Raw genomic sequence first — 14,735 nt, forward strand, 5'->3', positions numbered from 1 at the left:
TTCCATAATTCATATCTTAGAAAAAGAGAGTTTATATTGCTTTTTTCTATTGAAATATAGTTGATTTACAATGTTGTGCCAATCTCTGCTGTACAGCAAAGTGAAGCAGTTTTACACATATAGACATTCTTTGTAAAATATTCGTTTCCATTATGGTTTATCCCAGGAGACAGTATACAGTTCCCTGTGCTATACAGGAGGACCTTGCTGTTCATCCATTCTAAGAGCAATAGTTTGCATATATCAACCTCAAAGTCTCAGTCCATCATCCCTCTCCTTCTGCCCTCTTCTCCCTTGGCAACCACAAGTCTAATCTCTGTGTCTATGAGTCTGTTTCTGTTTGGTAGATAGGTTTGTTTGTGCCATATTTTAGATTGCACATGTATGTTATATCATATTTGTCTTTCTCTTTCTGACTTACTTCACTTAGTATGGTAATCTATAGTTGTATCCAATGTTGCTGCAAATGGCATTATCTTATTCTTTGAAATGAAAGTTTAAGTACAAAATGAATTAACATAATGTGTTGAGTTTTGTGAATTAAGACCTTGTCAATTATGATATATTACAGCACCTTGTAAAATGTCTATATTCTTGGAAAGGTACCTGATTTAAGGGAACAACAACAAAAAAGATATGTCCAAGCAAAGTCTTGAGGCTAAGTGTAAGTTGCAGACAATGAAAAATAATGGATGGTCAATTAGATAAAACTAAAAAATGATAACATACAAAAAAAAAAAAAAATGCACAGGCAAGTGCCAAAGTGCCCAGGAAGAAGAGAAAATGGTTAAATTAGAAAAAGTTATTTGAGTTCTATTTTTCATAGTTGTTTAATACTTTTTCTTGAATTGATGCAACCTCTATCCTGGCCAAGTTTCTGTGTGTTTGTTTTTTTTTTTAATTATTCCTATAATAGAATGGCTCTAAATAGCATTATATTTGAGAATTGGATATCTTGAATTTCCTATGAATGTTTTTGCATTCAAGCATTAATAACTCTTCCTCACAATTTCATAGAGTGAAAAAAGTGCACTTAGGAATGAAAAGAATTTGTAACTTTCAGTCAATAGCTGTATATTGATAAAAATATTTGTATAGTTATTCTGTAGATTTTGTAGCCATCTGCAATGGTTTTAATTTCCCTCTATGAAAATGACTTTCTTGAAGATTTATATAACACTATATATTTAAAAATAAGAACATTCAGAATAATAAAATATGCAGTTGGTATATTAAATGTACTTTATTTGATTTTATCATGTACTCATATATATCAGTTGTTTTTAAAGAAGGAATTGAGGCAAAGAAAAATAAGGTTCTTACTCAAGAAATCTTCAACTCTTGCTATCATTGATTTAGTTTTAGATATTTCATTTGAAAAAAATTGATATAAGGAAGGTTTTCATTCTGAGTGGGTGGTATTTTAAGCTTGTTCTGGTAATGTGCCTTCTTTGTTTAGATACTGGAACCCTTATCTGGTCATTGAGTATTAATATTTTTTCAAGTCATCAAGCACCTCCTGCTTTGTGATTTTCTCCCAGGCATCAGGAATTTCACCTTTATTGATAAATTTTCTGTGATATTTTTCTTCTAGCTTTGATCTGAAGTGACAGACAAACCATTTCCAGTATGGCTGCATGGATGTGTCTGGGGTGATGCTCCATGTGGCATATTCCCCTCCTGCTTGTCGATAGGTCTTATATGGGATCCTCCTGCCATCATTCAAAATGAAAAAACGATCACTTGCTACTGAACTAGTACAGTAATTAATGGTAAAATAGTCTGTTTGATACAACCCCCATCCATTGAGAGCCTGTGGACGATGGAAGGGAGCACTGTGGTCTCCTTCATGGGTAGGGATTGTATTTGTACAAACTGCTTTACAGAAGGGACACTGTTTCCAGCAGCCACAGAGATGTTCAGAGAGCATTTTCTGGATTTCAGGAATCATTTCTTCTACAAGTCTAGACAAACAGTTCTGTTCTACCTTCTTCATTTCAGGCTCCAAAGCTTTACTCATGGCCTCTTTGATAAACTCAATATCTTTTATCTCCTGGTGTTCAATGCTTATCAAGTCTTTTCGTGGAAAGATCAAGGTACTCCCCAGGTGATCACAGAACAAATCTAACCACCCAGACACTGTGCTGCTTTTATCTTTAGCTATTGCTGTAGATGCATGCATAGCTGAGAGGATGGCATTCTTGATGTCATCTAAACTCATTTGTAGAAAAGTCTTTATTTTCTCACTTCCTGTGTCAGAAAAATATCTTTTAACGTGGTTTTCGATGTAATTCTTAAAAAATGATTCTGGATTATGAAGGTACTGCCAGTAGTTATCAAAATTTTCCTCTTCTGCCAGAGAGATGAGAATGTGTTTCTCCAGGTTAGCTCTGTTTTCATTGAATGCCCGGCAGGTGGTTCGAATGTCCCCAGCAATTTTGAGGGCCATGTTTTTCCTTATGGTGCTGGAGACAGCAGGTGTGAGTTTCTTCCACAGAAAGTCAACAAATGTTTTAATTGAAGATGCTCCTTGACAAGAAATCTTAAAGCTCATGAAGAAATCATCTTTCTTGCTTTGCAGATAGTTTACAGGATCATTTGCCCTCTTGAATGCCTTGTGCATCTCCCTAAACTTCACTGATGCTGTTTGGAATAAACACAATGATAAGTCTATTTCATATTTTCTTGTAAATGTGTATCTTTTCTGAGTGGGTGACTTCACCTCCTCTTCTATTATTCTCAGGATTTCATAGAAATAATTTAGATTGTAATCATGCTTTTGCTGACATATTTTGTTAACAGTTTCATTAACTTTTGAAATAATGCAGTCAGTAGTCATATTTATGGAGTGTTTATCTTGGGGCTCTATGGTCATTGTAAAGAGTCCCAAAGATTTCTTGTTCATCTTAATATGTTTGTCATAGTTGATTTCAAACTTTTCTCCAGAATAGTTCTGCAGTATGCTTCGTATGTCTTTTTCCTTTTTGAAATATTCCAAAAGGATGTTTTCAGAATCCACTTCAATTTCAGGCTCTGTGGCTGGAGGGAGACTTGAGGACACATCATAGACCCATTTTTCCCAAAGTGGGTTGAATTTCTCATGGAGCTCTTCCTCGCTGAATTTGGTGCCATTTAGTGATAAAGCCAAATTCCGGCTTTTTTCCAATAATTCCTTTTCATAACCTGACTTTTTGCTATCCAGTTTTTCTTGATTTTTTTTAAAATGAATAAGTTCTTTGGCTTTACTTTGGACATCTAAAATTAGTGCCTCTTTAAGGGTTATGAGTTTATTTTCAAAATTTCCTTTCCACTGAACCAGCACTTGACTATCTAGGTCTTCATTAACATATTTTTCAAGTTTTTGCTTGATGGCTTCATATATCTCTGTAACTTGAGCCTCCAGGGTATATGTTTCAAGTGCCTGGATTTTTCCATTCTGAATCTGGTTGATCAGCTGGTCCTGTAATCTCTGCACATGACTCCTCAGCTCCCATGTCCAGGAGTTATACATGGTTTCCAGTTTGCTCATGGCCATGACTTCTTGAGTGTTCCTGAAACTGAAGATAAAGTTCTCATTCAGTAGGGCTCTCCACAAATCTTGAACTCGGAATTTTACATCTGATATCTTCATGATGCTTCCCCTAGATTCCTGTTGGGCAGTCACAAGAATTCTGTTTCTTAGTTCCTGAACATTGTGGCTGTAGCGAGGATTGGGTGGGGCCATTGGGGGATTGCCATCCCAGAGGTGAGCAAAGTAGTAGACATGGGTATTGACATCAAACTTAATGACATCACTAAAGCAGGTTACATCGGAGCACTGCTCTTCTTCAGCTGCTATTGCTGCCATTTCATCCAATCTCTCCTCCAGCCGCCTTCTTCCATCCATAGTTTTGTCATTAGCTGTAACTTCCCCCACATTCTGATGGACAAAGAGGCAACTGGGAGAGATTTTTACTTGTTTCATCCTCATAAAAGCTTGGACAACTATTTGTAGAATATCTTGCATTTCGGATGGATTTTCCCCAAAAATATTGATCAGAGTCAAGCTTCCAAGTCCGATGACAAAGGTTGCCAACTCATTGTCATGTTTCTGGGACTTGTTGCTGAGTTCTGGGGCTCGAAGTCCCTCTGTGTCCACAACAAGCACAAAGTCAAAGCCAAATTCAGCTGTGAATGTCTCCTCCACTTTCAGAAGCTGCATGTAGGCCCCCCGGGTACACCTCCCAGCACTGACAGTGAACTGCAGCCCAAAAAGGGCATTCAGCAGGGTGGACTTCCCTGAGCTCTGCAGGCCAAGGACAGAGAGAACAAAGAGCCGCTTGTTTCCAAGTTTCTCAGAGAGCTTGTCAAAAACAGCTGCCACCCACCTCAGGGGCACATATGAAACATCCCCATCCATCAGCTCAATGGGAACACCAGATATCATCAGATCTGCAGCAATGTGGGGAAGGGAGAGAAATAGGGTATCTTTCATGGGTGAAGCTTCTTCCAGAGCTTCATAGATCTGGCCAGCTTCTCTGAGAATGTGCTCAATTCCCAAGGTACAGTCATTAATCTCTCTAGAAATAGCTTCTATCTCTTTTTGCCAGTCTTTCAGAGAGCTACTCTTTGGGGCCTCTTCCTTTTTTTTTAAAACCAATGCCTTTTTCTTCTCATTTAGATTTTCCAAGTGTCCTGCAGTCAGGTTGTCCAAAGCTACATTCAGCCATTGGAGGAAGTAGAGTTTGGTGTGAGTTTCTGAAAGATTTTGGAGAATTTCAAGGACAGGACGCATTAAAGCATTGAGAGGAAAGGCTTTTCTCAATTGTTTATGTCTTATCTTTTGTTTTTCTGTCTCAGTCTCACTTTTGTGTTGTTCAATGCTGCGATTCCCCTTTTCTCTCAGATGATAGAGTTCTTTGTCCTTTTTACACCAAAGTTGCCACAGTTTTCCCTGAAGAGGTAGTAAGTTTTCCTTGACCTGAGGTATTTCCATTTCTCTCAGTAGGGTCATTAGACCCTTTGCCTTTTCTTTGGCTTCCTTGCAATCTCTCTGGTCTTCATCAATAAGCATTCCTTGCTTGCGAGCAACTTGGGCACAGTTCTCCAAGCTGAGTGCAGTGTTAGAGAGCTCCAGCAAACGTCTGATTGTAGTTGTGAGCTCCCCTATTAGTTCTGCCTCATTTCTGTTCCTGATCCCAATTCTCACTCTTGGGCCAGAATTATCGACTGTGACTTTTCCTTTATCATCAAGCAACAAGATTAAAGGTTTTGTTGACTGACACATGTCACTGACTATTTTTCGGTTTCCTTTATTGTCATCAGAAATTGACATCAGGATCACAATTATGGACGATACCTCCTTCAAAAAGGCGAGTTGCTTCTCATATTCTTTTGCATCTCCGTGAAGATTCGTAAAGGTCAAGCAGTTGTCAAATCTGTCCTGCTCTTCCCCCCCAGGACAGAACCAGGCGATTTCCACCACTCCTCCCATGAAGAGACAGTCTCTGCGGCTACCTTTGCAATGTCGGTGAAAAAAGACATCATGTTTGCGTTCACTGAGAAGACAGTTCATGATCTGAGATTTGGAGGCAGAGAAGCCCGTTCCAACTCTAATAAAGGACACAATGGGGGCAGAAACACAACACATCTGTTGATTCGTGTAATTGTCCTTCTCCTCTTTTATTGATTTCCCTACTTGCTGCCAGCTCCTTCGAATTTGTCTGAGAGACCAGAGAGAGAATTCAATTTGAGCATTGCAAGGATTAGGTATGAGAAGGGGGAGGGCAAACTGACAAATGGAAAGTTTGTCCAAAATATACTGTCTGGCAAAATCATCTGCACAGTGAAGAATTGCCATCTGAACATCCATAGGGTGAACATAGGGTCTGACCTTAGTGGCTGCTGAGGGCTTAGTAGGACTAACACTTTCTTCAAGTAGATCTTCATATGGATCAAAAGCCTCGTTTTCTTGATTTGAGGTGATTGAATAGACTTGGTTCTCTGTGTATTCTTCATGTTTGATGATCAGGTATCTCAGCCCATAATCCAGCATCAATAGCTTCTGTAAGAAATAGAAGGGAAGTTCTCTTTCAGAGCAGGGCTGGGTGTTTTTCACAGAAGTCTTGTGGATCAGTTGGAAGTCAGCTCTGCTCATTTTTCTTGGGTAGTAATATTCTAGGCCTAGACGCTGGAGTAAGTCTTGGAAGGCTCCATTTTCTATGACTTCCTCCTTTTTGTTTTCATTATCATGTGATTCATGGCGCTCTTTCTTTTCATGGAAGACACTTTGCAATTCTTTTATCACCTCCTCCAGTTGAAATGAAGAGACAGTATCCTCATATTTCCCATCAATGAGCAGTCTCAAGTCTTTTCCTAGGTTTTCCCAATCATGATCTCCATGGTTGGTGAGGACATGTACTACTTCTTTAGTCAAAGATTGTCCCATGTGATGTTTGATCAATGCCAAGCGTTGTGTTTTGTCCTCTGGAGAAAGAGCTTTGATGCCCGCTGTTGCTGTCAGACCTGTGAGCACCAGGAATGCCTGAGCTCTGTAGTTGCAAGTATTTTTGAGCTCTTGGTATTTATTTTGCACAGTTTGCATTTTGTCCAATAGGAAGTGTAACTCATCATGCCCCAGGAGATACTGAAATGTATTGTGATCCGCATGATATCCTGCACCAGATGCTATCAAAAGTAGCAAGACGTGTGTGTCTGGCTTCCCTGTTTCTCGGAGGTATTTCAAGAAGCAGCCAAGAGACAAGCTGACCTCATAAGTCAGCTTTCTTTGAGCTTCCTCCACCAACTCTGTGGATTCAGAGTTGGCCTTTACTTCCCTAAGGTCATTCTGTGCTTTTTTAAATATTTCAATTAATTCAGAAAATTGGGTGATATGGACATCGTCTTCCTTTGGTTCTGACTGAAATATCCACTGCATAATGGATTGAACCTGAGGAAAGTTTTTTACTGTATAAATGTGAGGATCCAAAAGACTACTCAACTGAGATTTAATAAATTTAGTTTCATAAATGGAAATGTTTTTGCAAAAGTTTACAGTGTTTACTAGAAAATTCTGCAGACCCCTGTCTTTGAGGCATATATTAGTCCAAATGGTATAACTTTCAGTTTTTTGCCTCAATCTTTGCATAAAATTTATCAGCCTTTTAAGCTGTTCTTCAGGATCAAAAACTTTCCAGGATTTCACAGCCTCTAGGAAAATTATAGCCTCCTTCTCAATACTCAAGAATTCTTCTCCCTCCTGGATCTGGGCAGTGAGTTCAGTCAGATCAGTATAGCTGTCTTTCAGACAATTAGCTACTTTAAGAGGATCCTTAAAATCGTCTCTGTGGCCATAGAGGACAATGTCCCAAACAGGTACCAGCTGAAGTCCACGGTCAATGACACACCAAGTTTGATTATTGGCAACTAGACCAGCTTTCCAGTCAAAAAAGCCATTTGATTCTGGTGGGCCACCTGTCTGGGCCATAGATAATTTGACTTTGGTTTGGAGATTTTGGAAGGTTGTTCTCTGAGAGGCTTTTTTCGAATGAGAGTCTGACATATCCAGACCTGTACCAGTGTTCACTCCAAAGCCACTGTAACTGCCCCTTATGTAAATATCCAGGGCCTCTGCTGCTTGCTGTTTCACTTCTGCCAGCTGCTCTTTTTGGAAACCCTCTGAAATGGCTTTCCACCAGTAGATTCCCCCGAGGTGCAGAGGGCCCTGATCAGCATGAGACCCAAACCTCTGGAAGAAGGCTTCAGTCCTATGCCTCAGCAAGAGTAGTTTGTCTGGGTCTTCTGACTGACCCAAAAGGTCTTCAATGTATTTTAAATCCTGGAGAGCAGCATTAGAAAGTTGGAGCTGGTCAATGGGAAAGATGCAGGAGGCCAGTGGGATATAGATGAACTTGGTTGAGCAGAAATAAGAGTGTGTACAATGTGACTGTTGTATTTTCTTGGATTCTGAATGCATGCTCTGATCGATACCATCTTCCAGGCTAATTCCCCAACATCCACCCTGTGATAAGGCTGTTACACTGAAGCCCAGCTTCTCTACAGTCTGAGTGAACATGGATTCCTCTTGAGAAGATGCAAATTCCTTCATTTCCATCCGTGTACACTGATTAGGGCCACGGAGTACAAACTCCTTGGGGACACAGAGTAGCTCTTCTTTCTTCTCCATAAGACACCTTTGGTCACTGGTTTTGTAAATTCCCTGTAGGGATAGTCCTGCAGATGCATGTCTCACCAGTTCTCTATCAGAAAGGATTTTCCTGTAAGAAATTGTCCCTTCCATAAGGTTGAGTTGTCTCTGCGTATCTTCCATGACTTCTCCTAGGGCCTTTTCAGGAGATGGCTTGAACTCTTTGGGGATCTCCATTGTTTGCCTCAGCACTGCTTCCTTTTTCCCCACTGCCTCTTCCTGTTGTTGCCTCCATTCTGACAGCATTTCTCTTTGTTCCTGCAGTGCCTGTTCTGCCTCCATCTTCCTTTTCTTTAATGATTCCACCCAAGACTCCTGTAACTCTGAAAGAGTATTTGAGTGTGACAGGTTAAGCAGTTTATCCAGGGCCCTTTTCTCCCAGGAATGTTGCACCTGGTATTTCAGTTTCTGGAGGTCTTTTTCTTCTAGGTGTTGTAAAGCATGGGCAGAAGTCACACCCAAGTGTTCCTGCAGCTTTGACAACTAGTACTCAACTGCCAGTCCTTCTCTGAGCATCTCTTGGAGATCTTGCCTATTTTTGCCTCTAAACAGGGGTTCATTGGGCATAGACTCTGCTGTGTCCATGGCTGTTGGAAGAAAAGACACTCAGTTAGCCTGTGGTATGTTAATAGGCAAAATTCTGTGATTAATTTGCATAAATCTGTTGCTTATATATACACTAATAGTAAACTATCAGAAAAAAAAAATTCAGGGAACAATCTCATTTATGTTCAGACTTAAAAGAATGAAATACCATGGAATAAACTTAACCAAGAAGGTGCAAGACCTATATTCTCAAAAGCATAAACGCTGATGAGGGAATTTGAAAATGATAAAAAGGAATGGAAAGATATCCTGTGTTCCTTGATTAGAAGGATTAATGTTGTTAAAAATGGCCATATTATTCAAAGCAATCTATAGATTTAATGCAATGACTATCAAAATACCCAGGACACTTTCACAAAAGTAGGACAAAATGATTCTAAAAAAATTTTTTGGAACCACAAAAGACTCAATTGCCAAAGCTGACTCAAGAAAAAAAATACCTGGATGTATCACGTTCCCTATTCAGACTATACTCTAAAGCTACATTAATCAAAAGAGCATGATATTGGCATAAAAGCAAACGAATAGATCAATGGAAAAGAGTAGAGAGCCCAGAAATAAACCTACACACTTATGGTCAATAATCTATGACAAAAGAAGTGAGAAAACAATGGGAAAAAAGATAATTCCAGTAAGTCGTGGCGGGAAAATTGGATAGCTACATTAGAGGAATGTTGGGAAAAAATAGGCAAAGAATAAATAGATGTTTCTCCAAAGAAGACATATAGATGACCAACAGGCACATGAAAAGTCACTCAACATTGTTAATTGTTCAGTTCAGTTCAGTCACTCAGTAGTGTCCAACTCTTTGCGACCCCATGAATCACAGCATGCCAGCCCTCCCTGTCCATCACCAACTCCTGAAGTTCACTCAAATTCATGTCCATCGAGTCGGTGATGCCATCCAGCCATCTCATCCTCTGTCGTCCCCTTCTCCTCCTGCCCCCAATCCCTCCCAGCATCAGGGTCTTTTCCAATGAGTCAATTCTTCGCATGAGGTGGCCAAAGAACTGGAGTTTCAGCTTCAGCATCAGTCCTTCCAATGAACACCCAGGACTGATCTCCTTTAGGATGGACTGGTTGGATCTCCTTGCAGTCCAAGGGACTCTCAAGAGTCTTCTCCAACACCACAGTTCAAAAGCAGTTAATTGTTCGGGAAATGAAAATCAAAACCATAATGAGGTATCACCTCAAGCCAATCATAATGGCCATCATCATATATTCTACAAATAATAAATGCTAGAGAGAGTGTAGAAAATAGGGAACCCTTGTGTACTGTTGCTGAGAATTTAAGTTGGTTTAACCACTATGGAAAGGATTGTAGAGTTTCCTCAGAAATGAAAAATAGGATCACAATATTACCCAGCAATTCCACTCCTGTGCATATATGCAAAGGAAGTGAAGACAGGATATTGAAGAGATATATGCACCCCCATATTTACTGCATCATTATTCATAATAGCCAAGATATGGAAACAGCCTAAGTATCAGCCCATGGCTTAATGGATAAAGGATGTGTGATACAGCATGCACACGTGTGCACAGACACAGACACACAGTGGAATATTATACAGTCACGAGAAAGAGGGAAATCCTGCCATCTGTGCATGACAACATGGATGGACCTTGAGTGCATTATGCTAAGTGAGATAAGTCAGACCAAGAAAGAGAAATTCTGTAAATATCACTTACATGTGGAATCTAAAAAAGCCAAACTTGTAAAACCAGAGTAGTATGGTGGTTACCAGGGGTTGGAAGGTGTAGGAATTAGGGAGATACTGTTTAAAGGTACAAATGTGCCATGAGTAGATAAATAAGTCTTAGACATCTAGGCTTCCCTGGTGGCTCAGATGGTAAAGAATCTGCCTGCAGTGCAGGAGACCTGGGTTTGATCCCTAGGTTGGGAAGATCCCCTGGAAAAGGGCATGGCAACCCACTCCAGTATTTTTGCCTGGAGAATCCTAATGGACATAGGAGCCTGGCGGGCTATGGTCCATGGGGTGACAAAGAGTCGGACATGACTGAGCGACTAAGCTGAGCACATAGCACACATAGTGATTATAAACAATATACTGTATTATAAACTTCAAAGTTGCCAAATAACTTTATCTTAATTGTTCTCACCACAATAAAGAAATGATACTGTGATTTGATAGAGGTGTTAGCTGACTCTATTGGTCATATGGCAATATAAAAAATGTGTTATATCAGCACATAGTATACCTTAGACTTATGCAAAGTTATATGTTAATTTATCTCAGTAAATAAAATGCACTTCTTAGCTGATTTATACGTGTTGCCCTCTTTTTACTCTTCCTCTGACACTGCTGCTGCTGCTAAGTTGCTTCAGTCGTGTCCAAGTCTGTGCGACCCCAGAGACGGCAGCCCACCAGGCTCCCCCATCCCTGGGATTCTCCAGGCAAGGACACTGGAGTGGGTTGCCATTTCCTTCTCCGATGCATGAAAGTGAAAAAATAAAGTGAAATCACTCAGCCATGTCTGACTCCTAGCAACCCCATGGACTGCAGCCCACCAGGCCCCTCCCCCCATGGGATTTTCCAAGCAAGAGTACTGGAGTGGGTTGCCATTGCCTTCTCCTCTGACACTAGTTAATATCATTATATGATATATATATATATATAGTTTATATTATAAGCTATATATGTATAATCAAATTCTCTTTATCTACTGCTGCCATCTTAATGTGTGTATGTAGAACCAAATACTCTTATATTCAGTGTTTTCTCAATGTTATGTTTTTAAGCCCACTATCTTCGAGACATAGTATATGAAATGAGATTTCACATGTTTCAACTTCACACATAATCCAGGTTTCCTCTCTTCTTGTATTTCCTGTCCTACTGAATGTCACTATTATAATCCTACGCATCCTTCTTCCTCCAAATGTGAATGTAGTTTCATGTTCTTTCAAATTATCCTTTCAATATCTCCTAAATCTCAATTCTTTTTAATCCCCTACCAACTCTCACTTAGATTTTTCCTTCATATTGTCTTTATTGAATCATATAATTGTCATCTCATCTTACAGTCATTTTGATTTTGTGTTTTCCATCTTCCCCAGTGTCACTAAAATTTGAATCTAAATTTAATGGCAGACTCAGTAATTCAAAAAACAGCTTTTCTGGGCTTCTCTGTTGGACAGTTGTTAGGAATCCACCTAGCAATACAGGGAACACTGGTTTGATCCCTGGTCCAGGAAGATCCCACATGCCACGGAGTGGCTAAGCCTGTGTACCACATCTGCACCTGTGTTTAGAGCCCACAAGGCACAATTACTGAGCCCATGTGCTGCAACTACTAAAACCCGTGTGCCCTAGAGGCTGTGCTCCACCATAAAAGAAGCCACCACAATGAGAAGCCCTGGGTATATATGCAAAGGAAGTTAAGACAGGATGTGGATGGGATATATGCAGTGTGCATATGTGCACTGCAACTAAAGTAGCCCCCACTTACTGCAACTAGAGAAAGCCTGTGCACAGCAATAAGGACCCAGCGCAGCCAAAACATAAATTAATTAAAAAAGAGAACAACTTTTCCAACTGAGTTATCTAAAATATCTAGATAAATTTTTAAGAAATTCGTTGAAGTCTCAAGGAATTTAATAGATAGTGAAATAATATCTGATGGAAGAGGTAAATAAATTTGAAGCAAGTGAAACACTTCCATTACAAATAAAGACAACATTTAGGATACCATGGCATACACTTCAGAAGACAAAAGAAATTCACAACCAGACATATCATAGTGAAAATGCAGAAAATACAATAGGAAAAGCAAAGCATTTAGAGAAAAGCAGATTTTTAAAAATTAATGTATTGTAATTGGAGAATAATTACTTTATAATATTGTGATGGTTTGCCATACATCAACATGAATCAGCCACAGGTATATAGGTGTCCCCCAAAATTTTGAACTCCCCTTCCCACCTTCCTCCCCACCCTATCCTGGGTTGTCCCAGAGCACCTACTCTGGATGCTCTGCTTCATACATCGAACTTGCACTGGTCATCTATTTCACATATGGTAATGTACATGTTTCAGTGGTATTCTCTCAAATCATCCCACCCTCAACTTCTCCTACTGAGTTCAAAAGTCTGTTTTTTACATCTATGTCTCCCTTGCTGGCCTGCATGTAGGATCATTGGTACCATCTTTCTAAATTCCATATATCTGTGTTATTATACAGTATTTGCCTTTCTCTTTCTGACTTACTTCATTCTGTATAATAGGCTCCAGGCTCATCCACCTCATTAGAACTGACCCAAATGCATTCTTTTTTAATAGCTGAGTAATATTTCATTGTGTATATGTACCACAACTTCCTTATCCACTCATCTGTCAGTGGAAGTCTAGGTTGCTTCCATGTCCCGGCTGTTGTAAATAGTGCTGCACTGAACACTTGGGTACATGTGTCTCTTTTAATTCTTGCTGCCTTGTAGTGTATGCCCAGCAGTGGGACTACTGGGTGGTATGGCAGTTCTAGTCCCAGTTTTTAAAGGAATCTCTATACTGTTTTCCATAGTGGCTGTGCCAGTTTGCATTCCTACCAACAGTGTAAGAGCATTCCCTTTTCTCCATACCCTCTCCAGCATTTATTGTTTTTAGACTTTGATGATGGCCATTCTGACCAATGTGAGGTAATACCTCATTGTGGTTTTGATTTGCATTTATCTAATAATGAGTGATGTTGAGCATCTTTTCATGTGTTCACTAGCCATGTGTATGTCTTCTTTGGAGAAATGTCTTTTTACATCTTTTGCCCACTTTTTGGTTTGATTGTTCATTTTTCTTGTATGAAAATACAATACATTTTTCTTTCATGTATTGAGCTACATGAGCTGCTTGTATATTTTGGAGATTAATTCTTTGTCAGTTTTTTCATTTGCTATTACTTGCTCCCATTCTGAAGACTGTCTGAGAAAAGCAGAGTTCATCTTCAAATAATAATTAGGGAGAATGATGACCTCAACAGCACTGATGAAAGCCAAAAGGCTTTAGGATGGAGTATTAAACTTACTGAAAGAAAATAGCTGATAAAGTAGGATTCTATACAGAGTTAAAAATATCCTTCAAGAATTATGGTGGAAGAAAAACATTGAAAACAGCACAGTAACAGAATTTGTTACCTGGAAATGCACATTGAAGGAACTACTAAGGCATGTTTTTTCAGGAGAAGGAAAATATCACCAATGACTAGTCAGAGATGCAGGAAAAGATGGTGAGCAACAAAGGAATAAATATATGGAAAAATCTAAATAAATGCACAAAACAGTGGGGTTTAAAATACATGATGGCAATTGCATTTAGGCCGGAGTGTGCAGCCAAATGGATTTAAAGCACCCTCAGTTCCTTGAGGTATTTGAGAGGAAGGTCAAAGATTCTATTGATTTTGTAGAATATATGTTGCAATTTCTAGTACAATCTCAAATATATGAGTCAAGAACATATAATTGTCAAACTAACACCGGAAAATAAAATAAGAAACATTTAATTATACAACTTATCAAAATTTGTGGGCTACAGTGAAAGCCGTGCTTAGAGGGCAATTTACATTGAATGCATACATAACAAAAGAATAGTTATATGAAAACAATAATCTATGTTTCCATCTGAGGAAATGAAGAGAAAATTAAATCCAAATAAGCAAGAGAAAAGAAATCAGAACTAAAACACCAATAAAATTAAAAATAGGAAATCAATAGAAAAAAATCGGTAAAAGTATAACATGATTCTTTGGAAATACAAACAAAACTAATAATTCAGACTGTGAAAAGAGGGAAGATACAAATTACTAATATCATAAATAAAATAGGGGTTATGGATATGAATTCTATAGACTTTGAGGATGAAAAAAGGAGTATTATGAAAATGTTGGCTCTCACATTTGATAGCCTAGATAAAATGTATCAATTCCTTGGAAGACA

The 14,735-nt window shown here is 39.0% G+C and overlaps 1 protein-coding gene across 1 annotated transcript in view; it reads right to left on the minus strand.

Moving 5' to 3' along the window:
- Positions 1 to 1,224: 1,224 nt before the first annotated feature.
- The window catches only part of LOC147357852 (interferon-induced very large GTPase 1-like), a 39,103-nt gene continuing 25,592 nt past the window's right edge, over positions 1,225 to 14,735 (minus strand). Inside the window, exon 3 of the mRNA XM_086340364.1 lies at positions 1,225 to 8,772. Coding sequence (XP_086196490.1) covers positions 1,490 to 8,467 — 6,978 coding nt within the window. The 5' untranslated portion in view covers positions 8,468 to 8,772 and the 3' untranslated portion in view covers positions 1,225 to 1,489. The remainder of the gene's footprint in view (positions 8,773 to 14,735) is intronic.

This window comes from Bos grunniens, chromosome 15 (genome assembly GCF_055505025.1).
Source record: "Bos grunniens cultivar Pamir isolate PY7600 chromosome 15, Bosgru_T2T1.0, whole genome shotgun sequence".
Classification (NCBI taxonomy): domain Eukaryota; kingdom Metazoa; phylum Chordata; class Mammalia; order Artiodactyla; family Bovidae; genus Bos; species Bos grunniens.